The sequence below is a fragment of the Centropristis striata genome, chromosome 1 (assembly GCF_030273125.1).
Source record: "Centropristis striata isolate RG_2023a ecotype Rhode Island chromosome 1, C.striata_1.0, whole genome shotgun sequence".
Classification (NCBI taxonomy): Eukaryota; Metazoa; Chordata; class Actinopteri; order Perciformes; family Serranidae; genus Centropristis; species Centropristis striata.
This window is the reverse complement of record NC_081517.1, coordinates 39,714,663-39,730,675: the sequence shown is the minus strand read 5'-3', so window position 1 is coordinate 39,730,675 and position 16,013 is coordinate 39,714,663. Positions and strand designations below refer to the sequence as shown.

Below are 16,013 nucleotides of genomic sequence, written 5' to 3'. Positions count from 1 at the left end.
TAGATCGCCCCGACTCGTTTTACTGTAAGTGCAAACATGAGCTCCAGGTGCAAACACATTTAGTTCAAAGTGACGGTGTTAAAAGACAGGAATCCCCCCGACACTGTGATGCACACATTCCTGGATCAGTATCCGGCTTTCTGATTTAGAACCAGTGTTGCTAGTTGTAGAAGTATAGTAAGACCATTTAACGGACACTTAATGGAGGATTAATCACATTTTTAAGATGCTATTTGCTTTTATTTCATGCACTGCAGTTAAGTTAAAAAAAACATTTCTGGGATTTAACACAACATAAATGACAATAACTGCTGTGTGCGGGTTTAGCTTATCACTGAAGGACTTGTCTATATATTTATGGATCTAGATTCCTCTTTAACCCTTAATAGGGCACTTACTGAAATACTTGCAAATTCCAAATTTCAACCCTAGAGAATATTGGAGGATATTAAATACTGCCAGAATGTGTAAAAAAACATATGAAAATAATATTTTGAGAAAAAAGTTTACGAGATTAAAGTGGCGAATCTACGAGAAAAAAATTCGCAGATTTATGAGATTTAAAGTGGTGAATCTGGGAGAAAAAAGTTGCTTTTTTCCCACTTTTTAATTGTAAAACTGTGAGTTTTTTCGCGCAAATTTGCCACTTTAAATCTCTTAAATCTGCAACTTTTTTTTCTTGTAGATTTGCCACTTTAATCTAGTAAATTTGCAACTTTTTTCTCGAAATATTACCTGAAGTTACCAAATATAGTTCTTTGCCCAATAAAGGGTTAATTTCACAAGCCACATAATATTTTTATAATTTCCATCTACAGTGGTGTGTTGCCCAGTGTTTGGGTCTGATCCAGCTGCTATATCCAGCCTGTTTCCATGGGCTTCCACTCTCCTTTAAAGACAAGTGATATCAATCTGCCCGCAGGATGCTTTAATCCACGATTAAGCAGATGAAATGTTGCACTGAGCCTGCGGTGCAGCAGTGACGGCAGGAGCGGAGCTAAAATTTGTACGTGTACCCCTCAAACCTGACCGCAGTCATGGACACCCTGCACCAAATCATCCAGTGCAGCAGAACACAAACCTGTTCCTCCCCGGAACTGGATCCAAATGTCTCAGGTCTCAGTATCCTCTATTTATACGATGTGTATATTTACAACAGGCCGGATGATTAGGATGCTAGCGAGTAGTGAGGAGAATGCAGGGGCAATCTTCTTCAGCTATTCTAAGGAGTCGAGAAGTTTATCAGGGGTGAGCCACCCACTCTCTGATGTCATAGCTTGTTTTCAAAGAAGCTGTCACAGTTGCTTTTCCTGAGCTGCTTCACACATTCTGCAGATGATCCTTAAAAAAAATATATAAATAAGCAGATGATCTCAGTGAAAGTGAGATTGCTATTGCAAGAGAGGCCAGCGGAAGGAAACAGGCGGAGGGAGGAAAACAGAAAACATTACGGAGTCACATATACAGTCAATGCACAGCAGCATCACATCCGTGGTGTCTAAAACAGATAGGACGCTGGGGACATGTGCTCACCACTACTTAAAATGGATTATTTTGTTTTAGCCCAAAAATGTTCTGAGTCTGTATGTTTTGTTTTTTTCCTTTCTGATTGAAGTGTCTGTTGTTTGTTGAATGGCTGTCTTGTTTTATTGTTTGAAAAGAAAAATCCAATAAAAATAATTGTAAAAAAATAAAATACAGACGCTCTGGTTCGGAGAGGAATAGGACTCAGCAATCAAAATACACTTTCTCCAGAATCACACACTGCAACTTTAAGTTACAAATGACAACATTTAGACAGGGCTTTATTTGCACAATAACAAAAACCTTCAATGAAAAGTAAATATCAAGGAAACAAAAACAGGAAAAAAATTTCGCCAAGCCTACTGACTCAAACTGACCCAAAACATGTATTTGTAAAAGGGATACACATGGATAAGTGTATTTTATGCTGAGTATTTTCATATCGTCGACTCTGTAGCCTATATCTATGCTCTTTTAATACAACATTATACAGTTTCCACCCGCATTACATGTCCTTTTATCGCATATGTTGAAGACCGCTTACAAATATGTGGTTTTCATCTAAGCCCTTATGTCCCCGTCACTTTTGAGTTAATCAGTTACCATCAACTGTGTATTTTCTTTGAATTTCGTTATATCTGTGTGATGCAAAGGAGAGGAAAGCTTACCATAATTCAGGTTTTTGAAGTGAGCCTGTGTTGAGCTCTAGCCCAGTGAACAGTAGTTTTAAAGTTGAGGAAAAATGTGAAATATTGGCTATATTTCAGTAATAACATTCCTTTGTAAATCTGTAGAAATTAGCAAGATGTGAGAGCATCTTAACACTCAAGCAAACAATGTGACATAATGATCAAGTGCATTGTGTTTATTCTGTCCTCAAAGGAGAAACAGGCTTTATCCTAATACAAGAATACATACAAGAATGGTGGAGACAATCTGAAGTCCTGAAAAGGTTCATTTAGGATGTCTGGGTGTGTTCATACACTGCAAAAAAAGAAAAGCTGGGTGTACTCAAAATTTCAAGGCAACAAACTTCGCTAAAATTTTAAGTTGGACAATTAAACTAAATATTTTAACTTTTGTTTTTGAGTTTGCTCAACTCTGAATTTCTCTGGCACGATTGCAACGCCGCTATGAAATGTCAGCTAATGTTGTGACCACAATTTTGAGTTAGCATTGATACGCTAATGGCTACTCTTATAGCTGTAACAAGCAGCGCCGCTAGCATCAGTTTGTCGCTAGCTTTCGCTAATGACTGAATTTCACAACACAGAAATAAGAGTTAGCAGAACTATTGTCCCTTGTTGTGAACCCCATCTTAAAGATATAAGTAACAACAACTCACCAACTTGTTGGCAAACTGGCTTCCTTTGTTGTGCTAACTTACATTATTGCCCTAAATGTCTGTAATTTATATTTCCAAGTTTTACCAAATGAAATCACTGTTTTAGGCCAAAAAATACAAGTTGGCTTTTTTGCAGTGTACATAGTTTAAATGCATTTAGCAAAATGGAATTTATATATTTATATATATTATATATTTATATTTATATATTATATAATGTTCTGTATGTGGAGATAGCAGTGTCTGTTCAGAGCAGCTTTGATGCTGCAGACCTTTACCTGCATTTGACCTTCTGTGTTGTCTCCAGGCACACACACACACACACACACACAAACACTGTCAGTGATACATATCTGTAAGTGTCCTGCACATCTGGACTGAGCTGTTCATCAGCTGTATGAAATGCTGCGATGCTCCTGAGTGATAAGCGTTGTGGACACGCTGAGAATGTGAAGAATGATGATTAAAACTGTTGCCTTTGTAACTGGGAAACATCCATTAAAGCTTCTGTCAGGGTGCTAAGTTGTGGAATGTTGCAATGATTTTTGAAGTTTACTTTGTCATATTTCCTGATGCCATTTTAAAAAAATTACAGCTAATTAAACAATTATCAGCTAAATTGTCCTAAAATCATAAAATTAATTTCAATTAATATATATATATACATATATACATATATAAATAATAAAATGTATACTATAAATAATGATATGATAGACAAGTTTTCCTTTTTTTTTTTTTACATGTAATGTTATAAAAGCAAGTAGTACAATTTTTAACTAGGGGATGATTTAGCAAATTTTTGATTTGTGTATATGAAATTTACCAAGCAGGATCATGAGAATACAAGTCAATTCATTTTCAAAATAAACAACATGTTTTCAGATACAGTTTTATAGAGTGACCAGTGTTTCTTAGAATATATATTTCCATATCTGTCCAAAACAGCTATAAAAATAAATGTGTCAGGTTCATTATTATATAGAATTACAAATATGGAAAAAATTAAAATAAAGTACAAGTACCACAATTTGTACCAAATTTGTACTTAAGGACAGTATTTGAGTAAATGTACTTACCGTAGTTACATTCCACCACTGTCTATCTGATAGTTATTGAAACATTTCAGTCTGGACAAAGCTAAAAAGACATGCTGAATACATGACACATTATGACAAATATTTAACAAAGAGAAAAGACAGGCAGACACACGTTTATTTAAGTACTTAATTTAAAGAAAACATCTTTCTATTGGGCTTATGGAGATCTGGATCTGAATGTGTCGTCTTCCTCTTGACAAAGGGGCGGCTGTGGCTCAATTGGTAAAGCGGGTCATCTTCTGATTGGAGGGTTGGTCGTTCAATCCCTGACCATGGCAGCCTACATGACGAAGTATCTTTGAGCAAGATACTGAACCCCAAGTTGCTCCCGATGCTGCGTTCATCTGTGTGTGAATGAATTCCCAATGGTGGAATGGTGGTGTTTAGGGTTGCCTCTGCCACCAGTATGAATGTGTGTGTGAATGGGTGAATGAGCGCAGTCTGTAGTTTAAAGCGCTTTGAGTGGTCGCAAAGCAACTAGAAAAGCACTATATAAGTGCAGGTCCATTTACCATTTTAAACCTCTGAAGTCCAGGTTCAAATTTGTCAACTTCCTATGCGTTCTGTATCTGTCTAGCATCTTTCAGTCTGTCCTTACATCACATGCATGGCTCCTTTTTCTCAACCCAAAGTTGGCTATCAGTCAGATTTTTCATTTTATTTTAATTAACAAAGTATAAAGCTGCCAGGAACCCAAAATAGAAACAAAAGACACAGGTGTCTATGGAAATGTAATATTTTTTTTTTTTACCATTTATACACACAAAAACAGCAGAAAAAAATAATAAATAATAAAACTTCAAAACGGTCTATTTGCATATAAATTAAAAATAGTAATAGTAGCAATAGTAATAGTTTTCATTGTAGAAAGAAAATTCACATTTTAAAAATGGTCTTGAAACATAAATGGCACATTGTGAAAGATTGAACTTTAAATGGCTTTCTCAGCTTGTCTACAAATCATATATAAATTAAGTTATTACTGTAAATAAAACATGTGTGTTTTCAATAAATAGATGGACTCCAGAGGGTTAACAACTGCACCAAGAGGTAAGAAAGTGAATCTTATCATCTCCATGTGTGGCTGTTAGAGATCCCTGCATTAGGCTTTGTTTTCCATCTATCATAAGGTCATTAGTGGCTGCTGTCATCATTAGCTGCCCTGTGGATGAAGAGTTGATCCTGGGCAGCGAAGCCTGGCGCTGACCCAGCTCCTCTCTCTGTTTACCTTAGCCGCTTATTAAAGGCATGTCATGTCTTTGATATCTAAACTGGACAAAGTCAAACTAATGGCTTAATGAATGTCATGCTGCAGCTCTAGGATAAATGCATTTAGAGGAAGTTTTCTCTCTCTTCAACTAGTAGTTTAATTCTCTAATGCTCAGGAATCAATGTTAACATTTGGAGATTTTTTAAATCATAATCTGAGTTATATCTATCTTTTTAGCCCTGATATTTTGCTATACACTTCTTCACCATGGGAAGAATGCGAGTGAAATCCAGGAGTAACAGAGTATAAAAAGCTTGGTGTGTTTGTTTCTATAGTTACACCCCCCGATATGTGTGTCCCCGTTTTTATTCTTGGCTGGTCAAGTGAGGAGGGCAAGATTTATTTAGAGGATGCAATGAAAAGTGTGATACAGAATGCTTGGATGCATATGGCATCTCTGCTATTTGGCCCACACTTCAGGGAAGGTTGCAGAGTAGTTCACAGTGTTATCCTAAAAGCATTATCATGTCAAATAAGCAGAGGAACTTGTGCATAATTACAATTTAAATTGTCATATTTACAGTGTCAAATTAGGATTCACGTATTAATTTGCTTAATGGTGTCCTTCCAAGTATTTCCCCCTCAATAAATGTTCAATGTTGAATTCTTGTGCATTGGAGAGATTAACTCATCATAAGCCCTTTTCATCAGCGATTAATGTGATTAATTTACAGCTATCTATTTAAAAAATGAAACTGGATATAAGATTCAACCGACTGTACAGTAATTCATCATCATCGACATAAAGTGACAGTAAAAATTTCAAAAAATGACAACACTTGCATTCGAAAGAACTGCCTAAAAATGTTCGAGCAATGCATGCGGATCACTTCATCGAGTGTCAGGCGCAACTCAAAAGATGATCCATAAAAGGCTACTAGGTATTTTTATCTTAACATGACCTTGTGCACCACACTGAGTACACATTCTCACATTCTCACTGCATCCAGTATGACTGCTTGATTTCTCACTTCTGTGCTGTGTCAGTATGACTACAGGAAAAAAAATCAATGTATTTACTTCAGAAATTTCACATATCTTTGCTAAAACAACATTTATTGTGTCACTAGAACCATGTTTCAGATTGAACACTTTTTCCTGGCAAACCAAAGATAATATCTACTCACTTCAATATTGTTTAATACCATGTCACAATAAAGGCAAGGATTTCCAAGATTGTACATGGCATAGTTTAAATCTTACTGCCAATAACCAGTGTGGTCAGGCTTGAGAACTAAAATCTGAAGTATCTGAGCAGTGTTTTGAGCAGTTTGTTGTTGTTGTTTGTTGTCTCTCTGTGTGTGTCCATGCACCTGTCCTGCCAGCTGATGTTTTGTCCCTCTGCGTGGGACGAATGGCCACTCCGGTGCCGAGGTGTCCCACTGACACGACCTCAGAGTCAATCTGCCTCGAGAGCAGAACAAAACAAAAGCCTGTGGAGGATTGTTTCGAAACAGGTCATGTGCATTGTCTGATTGTGCTGGTGGTGATTATAACATATTTTGCATTTCTTGTTGAGTATTGCATTATTTGTATTTGAAGTAGATTGTTTACAATATAGAACAAAGAGGAAGAAAATAATCCTTAATGTTAAATTACATAGTGCATGTTGCTCTTTAACAGAGTTGTGTACTGCAAAATGATTCCCCTGCACAGGAATAGTGCTGGGATGCCACATTTGAACTTGACATAGAGACGCTGATTGTACTGCAGTTAGTAATTGCTTACTTTATTCACATAGTGTGCACTCTTGGAGCCTTTCAACGCCCTCTGAAGCAGTGTGTGAAATCATACAGGTCTATGATAAGACACTAGAGCAAAGTGACTTTGGAATAACTTGTAGAAAGACTTGACCAGAATAGATTTAATTCTGTGTTAATTCTGTGAGTGTTTGTTATCCACAAGGCTCTTTAATGCTTTATATATTCAGTATACATGCACAGCATTACCTATTCGAGCACATAACATAATCTAATAATCTAAAATCTGTTAATTAAATTCTTATGTGCACAGTAATTACAAAAAGTAAACATTGAAAAGAGAACCTTTGAGATTTAGTAAGAAATAAAAAGTACAGGAGATTAAGAAATTCTATAATTATTCTAAATTATTCTATTCTAAATCTATAATAAAGAAATATTACATTTGTTAAAGCTTAAATAAAATATATAGACAGTGACAGTGCATCTGATCACACAGATTCCACTGAATTAGGTTAGTTCTTGCTGGATTTATCCCCCACCTTTTCCAGTGAGAGAAAGGGAGAAGGGTGGGTGTTGGTTGGAGGGGAGCACTTCCACAGTCTTGTCCAATGGTCTTTCTTAAATTAGCCATGGGGGCAGGAGGCTCCCTCCCTGCGCTGAAGGAGGAGTCTGTGCCTGTCACTGTCTACTGTTTCATTATTACCTGCACAGCCCTGCAGCATTCACCACACTTGTGTCTCTGTGTGTCCACATAGAAACAGAGAGAGAGAGAGAGAGACAGACAGAGAGAGAGAGACAGAGGACACACTCCCAGGCCTAAACCATCACAGAGCTTTTTCTTTTTAAATGCTTTTTTCCCCAGCCTGCTACTGCTGATTTGTAAAACAAATTGCAAGGCAACTAGCAGTGGATATGGCTGGTTGTCTGCAAAGTTCCCTGCTTTGTCAAAAGTGGGCACTTTTCAGATGCCTGCTTGTGACATTTGCTCTCAGTTTTGCCTCAGTAGATGCAGAGCCGTATGACCTCGCTCATCTTTACCACCACAGATCTGGACCTAATGAAGACAACATCATCATTGCTAACAATGGGATCAGGGTGCCTTTGGGGAGGTCTGTGTTTCTGGACCCTCTGAGTGACCTGGTAACAGAAGTGCAGCCTGGTGACCGCTGCCACATCACAGTTTTGGACAATGACCCACTGGCCCAAAAACCTGGGATGCTGACCCCGAAAAAGTTCCCTTGTTCATTTGGACCAGATGAAGTGAAATACACTCATTTTGGATCTCGGAGCCCGAGCAAGGACCGTGTGAAGCTGCAGCTCCGTTATGACTCCCAGACGGACACAGTTGTCATCCCTTTCATGCTGGAAGTGGAGGTGGTTTTCCAGCAGCTTGAGATCCTCACCAGGAATATGCCCCTTAATGTTGAAAAGCTCAGCGGTGACAGCAACCCTATTGACAAAAAGGGTCTGGAGTTTTCCTTTGAGGACGGTGTCACACAGTGTAAGATTGCAACTCTGGTCGGCGCTGGAGGTCTTCCCAGGTATGGCACACTCTTGAATAACCCCTCAAATGGCCAATTGATTGACTGTGATGAGTTTGTGAAACAAGGCATTCGCTACAAGCACACAGCTAAAACCAAGTCACCCAATAGAGACTATGTTCCAATGATGGTAGAGCTGCAGGATAATGAAGGCAACACCATAATGCAAGAGCATTTCCAAATGATGATTAGAATCAGAGAGGGTACAGAGAACACCGCTCCTAAACCCAGCTTTGTAGCCATGATGATGATGGAGGTTGATCAGTTTGTGATGACAGCTATAACAAGTGACATGCTGGCTGCTGAAGATGTTGAATCTGACCCAGATGATTTAATCTTCAACATTACGACACCGCTGAGCCCTCAGCAAGGCTATATCATCAGCACAGATGATCGGAACCTGCCTATCACCTCTTTCTATCAGAGAGACATCAAAGATCTTAAAATAGCCTATAAGCCACCCTCAGATGATTCCGAAGTAGAGAGGATTTTCCAGCTAGAGTTTGAAATTGTAGACACTGATGGTGCTGTGTCGGATACGTTTGCTTTCATGATTGTGGTGAAGCCTATGAATACCTTGGCTCCTGTAGCTACCAAAAATACAGGGCAGCTATTGTTTGAAGGGCAGTCCAGAGCTCTCTCCAGCTCCCAGAATTTAGAGATCAGTGACGAGGATAACTTGGAAGATGTGAAAATAACTGTTGTTGATGGCTTAAAGCATGGAGACCTGACCGTGCTTGGCGGTCGCAGGAAATTCTTTACACCTGCCGATCTAGACGCCGGTATTGTGGTGTACCAGCATGATGGCAGCGATACCTATAGCGACAACATTATTTTTAGAATGACTGATGGCAGTAATGAAGTAGAGTTTTTGTTCCCCATCACTATTGCTCCCACTGATGATGAGCCGCCTATTATTAATGCTAACACCGGCCTGGTGCTGTTCAAGAATGAAGTCATGCAGCTCTCTCCCTTCATCCTGAGCGCCACAGATATTGATTCAGAAGATTCCACGATTAAGTTTGTCTTGGAAGCGCCCTACTCAACTGTAGGGGAGCTCCTGCTGAGGCAAGTGGAGCCTCCCTCTGACCCGTCTCTCTGGAAGTTCAGCGAGACAGATGAGATGTTTGAGCAGGTGGTAACTGAATGGTTTCAGCAGGATATTCTTGATGGTAAGCTGTTCTACCGTCACATAGGACCCCATAGCACCACCACTGTGATTGATCAGTTTGTGTTCCGGGTCCAAGATGATAACGACCCTCCTAATCAATCTGGCGAGCACATGTTCACCATCAAAATCCATCCTGTAGATGATCTTCCCCCAGAGCTTTTACCGGGCACCACCCTTCACATGACCGTCCAAGAGTACGAGCTCACACACTTCAAGAAGAAATTCTTGTGTTATACTGATCTAGATTCAGATGATAGGGACCTTAAGTACACCATCCTTAAGCCCCCAACTGACACGGATGAGAACAATCCTGCCCCCTTAGGTGAAATTGTACTGACTGACAGCCCAGACACAGTAATTACAGAGTTCACACAGGCCCAGGTTAATCACCACAAAGTAGCTTACAAGCCTCCAGACCAGGAGCTGGGCATCACTCCAAAAGTGGCCCAGTTCACATTTGTTGTGGAAGACACTGCTGGTAACACATTAGATGGACTATTTACCATTTTCCTACAGCCAGTGGACAACAAACCCCCATTAATCACCAACACAGGTTTCACTCTTATGGAAAGAAGTACATATATCATCACAAGGAAAGAGCTGCATGCCACAGACACAGATACAGATGATGACGATATCATCTTCACCGTGACCCAGATTCCTCAGTACGGGCAGCTGCAGTACTTGGGGATCGACATGGTAAATGCTGAGACATTCGTGCTCGAAGATATCGCTAATGGTCGCCTAACTTACATCCACGGCGGAGAGGAATCCGTCAGTGACGTCATCAAGATAGATGTCAGTGACGGTTTTCACGAGGTGCCCATTAACATTAAGATCACAATTGAGCCAGTTGATGACGAGACCCCCACCATTATGCTCCCAGCTGGTCTGCTCGGAGCATCCATAGATGTACTGGAGAACGGAGCCTCAGAGATTACAACTAATGTAATTCAAGGCCGTGATGAAGACACAGATGACCTCAGGCTCACCTTCATCGTTGAAGAGCCTCCCAGGTTGGGTGAAATCCTGGTTAATGGTGCTCCTGCTGAGAGATTCACCCAAGAAGACATCATCAATGGGGCAGTTGTGTATGCTCACACATCCGGTGAAATTGGACCGGTCAAAGAACACGACTCCTTCAATCTTACTCTGTCTGATTTGTCCGAGCAGTGGGTTGTTGGTGGCAACAAAGTTCAAGGTGTGACGGTTCATGTCACCATCCTTCCTGTTGACAGCATCCCACCTATTGTCAGTGTTGGAGAGCAGTTTGTTGTCCTTGAAGGGGAGAAGAATGTCATTACTTTGGACCACATCCAAGCTGAGGATATCGACACTGACAACGACGATCTCCTGTGCACCATCATCGTCCAACCAACATCTGGTTATGTGGAGAACATCTCACCAGCTGCAGGCTCAGAAAAATCCAGGAGTGGGACAGCCATCACTGCCTTTAGCATTAAAGACATCGCCCTCGGCCATATCCACTATGTCCAGAGCATCCACAAAGGGGTTGAACCTGTGGAGGATCGTTTCACCTTCCGTTGCTCAGATGGCATTAACTTCTCCGAACGCCACTTCTTCCCCATAGTCATCATTCCAGCCAATGACGAGAAGCCGGAGATTTTCATCCGTGAGTTTGTGGTAATGGAGGGCATGAGTCTGGTCATTGACACACCAATTCTGAATGCGGCTGATGCTGACATCCCAGGGGATGAGCTGCACTTTGAGATCATCAAAAACCCTAAACACGGTACAATAGTTCAGCAGCTCAGCACTGGCACCATCCCTGTGGAAATATTCAACTTGGAACAGATCAAAGAGGCATCCAACATTGTCTATGAACACGATGACTCAGAGACCAAAGAGGACAGCTTTGAAATCAGACTCTCAGATGGGAAACATACAGTGGAAAAGATAGTTCTTATCATGGTTATACCTGTTGACGATGAGACACCAAGGATGGCTATAAATGATGGCCTCGATGTCGATATTGGAGAGACAAAAGTCATCAGCAACAGGGTTTTGAAAGCCACAGATCTAGACTCTGAAGACAAAGAGCTCACATATGTTGTGCGTTACGGTCCAGGCCAAGGCTACCTTCAGCGTATCAGCAAGTTTGGAGACGTTTTAGGTAATATTACCCTAGGGATGAACTTCACACAGGATGAAATCGACAAACAGCTCATCCAGTATGTACACACGGGCCAGGAGGGAATCCGTGACCTGTTGAAGTTTGACGTCACAGATGGCATCAATCCCCTTATTGATCGCTACTTTTACATCAATATTGGAAGCATTGACATGGTCTTTCCAGATGTTATCAACAAAGGTGTGACTCTGAAAGAAGGAGGGAGAGTAACTCTTACCACTGACCTCCTCAGCACAACTGATATTAACAGTCCGGATGAATTCCTCACCTTTAGCATCACAAGAGCACCTAGTAGAGGCCATTTAGAGTGCACTGACCAACCAGGTGTTCCCATTTCTACATTCACCCAACTGCAGCTTGCTGGTAACAAGATCTACTACATCCACACCTCTGATGATGAGATGAAAATGGACAGCTTTGAGTTTGAGGTGACAGACGGTTACAATCCTGTCTTCCGTACCTTCAGAGTGTCAATCACTGATGTTGATAATAAGAAACCTGTCTTGACAATAAGCAAACTGTTTGTGGAGGAGGGAGAAACCAAGCTCATCACACCATTTGAGTTGACAGCTGAGGATCGGGACACCCCAGACAATCAGTTGCGATTCATAGTTACCCAGGTTCCAGTGCACGGGCAGCTGCTTTTCAACAATACCAAACCAATCGCAACCTTTACCAAGCAGGACCTTAACGAGAACCTTATCAGCTATAAGCATGATGGCACTGAGACCAACGAAGACAGCTTCTCCTTCACCGTAACAGATGGCACTCATACAGATTTTTACGTCTTTCCCGACACCGTGTACGAGACACGCAAGCCCCAGATGATGATCATTCACATCAACACTGTGGACAATGGCGTGCCCCAGATTGTGGTTAACAAAGCCGCTGCCTCACTGAAGGTCCTCCAAACAGGCCACCTGGGCTTCGTGATCACCAGCAAGGCCCTTCGATCAGAGGACCGCGACAGTTCCCAGAAGGTCCTGAAATACACCGTGTCTGAGACTCCTCTGCATGGCTTCATCATAAACACTGGCCTGGGCAACGACAGCATCAAGACCTTCACACAAGGTAAGCCAATATCACACCATTTAATTAACACTGGATTAAATGACCATAATGTAATGAATGAAAGAAGTCAGTTACCATGTGACTCTGCAGTAACCCTCACTTCTATGCAGCATTCAAGCATTTTCTACTCATTGTTTTGGTTTCATGGCCTACAACTTTACTGTTATGGTTCAGTATTACCACTATGACCACGCCCAGCTATTGCAGGCAGCTATATTAAGCAATCAGAGTTTTATAAAAGCTCCAATGAGGCTGTAATAGACCCACTGTACTCTACATGCTCAGCCCCAAACGGCAGACATAGTTGCATTAAGCAGCTTAAGAGCCAGATATATCACTGAGGAGCTGGTGGCTACCAAAACAAAGCTAAAGGAAAGTGAATATTGGACTCATTAACATGTAACACTTATATGGAATAATATTATTTATAGTCATAATAGAAAGTTATGATTTATTGGTCAACAAATCAGGTCTGTCTAAGTGTAAATGACAGATAACAAGTAGATATATACATATATTTGAATAAAATAAAAGAATAATTGATTGTCTGATTATAATACTACTATTAATAATGAAACTAGTACTAAACTGCAGCTAAAAAAATGTCATTGTGAAAATAACTGTAGATTACATTTCTGTTGAATATTTTTCTAACTGAAAAGATATATAGACTTTGCTTTTTCTGAATGCTTCAAAAACACTCGTCTGTTGTGGCCCATATCACTTTAATTGCAGCCTCAGGGTTGTAACTAAAACCTTGTAAAAGTGGCTAAGTCGTCACAGTTATTTTACGTTTTCAGCGTACACTCGATCTCTCTATATTTGTCATACCAACAGCTGATATTGATGACATGAAGATCTGTTATGTGCTGTTGGACGGGAGCAACGCCACAAGTGATATCTTCTACTTCACAGTCGAAGACAACGGTAAGAATCCTTTAATATTTCAAACTTGTGCGCACTGACACCAAAGTGGGGCCTATTACTGAGGAATCATTTGCCTGAGGGCTGTCCCCACACTTTATCTGCCTTTTAATGGCTTCTTAAAATTGAAACTTCCTGCTCGCTGTCAATCTCCCAAGTGTTTGCATCACAAAGACTTAAGGCAGTTGGCCATGACTGACACCCAGTATAGAACCGCCATCTCTTTTCGCCCCACTGGAAAGAGTAGCAGGTTTAAAGGAAAGGGGTCAAAGGGGACCTCAGCCAAACACTGACTCTGGGTTGGTAAAAGTGAAAGACGTGGGATTACCTCATGCTCTAAATTTTATTGTTAAGGAACAATAGTGTTTTTTTTCCCCCAACGGGCACTTTGCTTAGTTTTCAACTGTTCCCCTTTCATCCTGTGCTTTAAGTGTGAAATGTGTAGGTATTTGAGCTTTTCAGTTTATACTTTTACTTGGAATCAGTCACATACAAATGGTGAATAGTGTCAAAAACATTTAAAAAGGACCAATATTTTGTGAATACGTTGGTTGTTGAAACACCGAGAATTCCTACATAACTGTCAATTAATTAAATTAAATTCAAAACAGTTTCTTAGTCTCTTTATCTGCTTTACAAGCCAACAACAGTCCTTTACATTTCAAATTAGATACATTCCTTTCACTCACTATGTTTTTCTCAAATATTATATTTCCTTATAGTCCCGTCGTAGGAGCCAGACTTTTAAAGTATTATTAATATCTACAGGCATAACATGAGTCTAGTGATATTCTCGTTTTAACATATCTGTGAACATGTTCTTATCCAGTTTATCCTTAAGAATTCTCTTAAATGAACCAGATATGCATGTTGCAGACATGCTGGTATAATGTATAAGCTCTGGGTCCTGTCACCTCCAACGTTTATATAGAGCAATAAAGATGCAACAGGTGGCCTTTGCTATTTCAGTATCAGCTATAAAATACAAAACAAGATTTGGAAATGCAATCAATGCGGCAGGGAAAGTTTAGTCTATAATTACGCTGGATTGAGGGCCGTGTTACACATAATACCACCATCAGGGCCATTGAGAAAGCAGGATTGGGAGGATGTGTGTTTTTGTCAAATTACTGTCTTTTTGTCAGCAAAATGAAGCCTCTTATTAGCTTCAACTGGATCCTAGTAATTTGCTCTCCACCCAGACTGTACGTGAAATAGGTGATAATTTATTTTTAATGACGGTCAGTAGCTTTGACATTGATTGAAATAGATAAAACAACCGTGATTTATTAGTTGGTCCACCAGTATTGTTATTGAAGTTCCTGTACCCCTTTTAATCTGCCTGAAGCAAAGCTTGTTAGCTTTTCTGTCTTTAAGTGGAGGTTTACTCACAGGAAGTGAATGCAAAGGCTTCAATTAGCTCAACAGCCCTCTTTCTGTTTGCTCTCATACATTGTTTAAGCTTCCAGCCAACTCAGCTGAACCAGGTGCAGTGGTGCAGGTCGGGACTTAAAACAAAACCGTGTTTCTGCATGACCACGGTTCACATGTAAAGGCCACAGACAGTGCTGCCTTCAGTCCACACCCCAATATACATGTAATTAATAGCATGCTTGTGTATTATTCCACATAGTAGATAAACTTAACATCAGCTGCATGCACACACATAGTCACTCACACACAAACAAACACACAGACACACCTGGAAAAAGATCAAATAACAGATAAGAGTGATTTAAACCAACCAGTGAATCACTAATGTGAAGTGTTGATGGGGTGACACCTGGGGGAGGGGGAATTATCCTGGACATGTAGGGACCTGCTGGTGGAGAGCATGCTGATGGTCAGCCTATCTGCTTATAAATCTAAGTAGGTGAGTTGTTTGTGTGGGGAAAGAAACCTCCCGGTCATTAGAGATTTGCACCGAAGATTATCCCTCAAAACTGGTCCTTGTCACCCGTTTTTTTCTAATCCTAAAGGGGTACTTCACCCTTTAAATGACCATTTGTATCTCAATGACGTGATGTGTTACCTTGAATTCTTGAAGAAAATTAGTTTAGTTTTTCCTGCATGCCTCCACGGTAAAGTAAGAATCCGAAACTGGCCAAGAAAGTAAATCCATTATAATTTGAAGTTAATGGAGACAGTGTTTAACAACAATGACTTACATAAATAATCAGACAACTCAGTCAGTATTTTTCACATCTCATCT

At 40.2% G+C, this 16,013-nt stretch overlaps 1 protein-coding gene across 1 annotated transcript in view; it reads left to right on the top strand.

Annotated features, from left to right (window-relative positions):
• Positions 1-7,854: 7,854 nt before the first annotated feature.
• Positions 7,855-16,013, top strand: part of frem3 (Fras1 related extracellular matrix 3) — a 51,570-nt gene continuing 43,411 nt past the window's right edge. Inside the window, exons 1-2 of the mRNA XM_059328576.1 lie at positions 7,855-12,877; positions 13,715-13,804. Of these exons, the coding sequence (XP_059184559.1) occupies positions 7,855-12,877; positions 13,715-13,804 (5,113 nt within the window). The remainder of the gene's footprint in view (positions 12,878-13,714; positions 13,805-16,013) is intronic.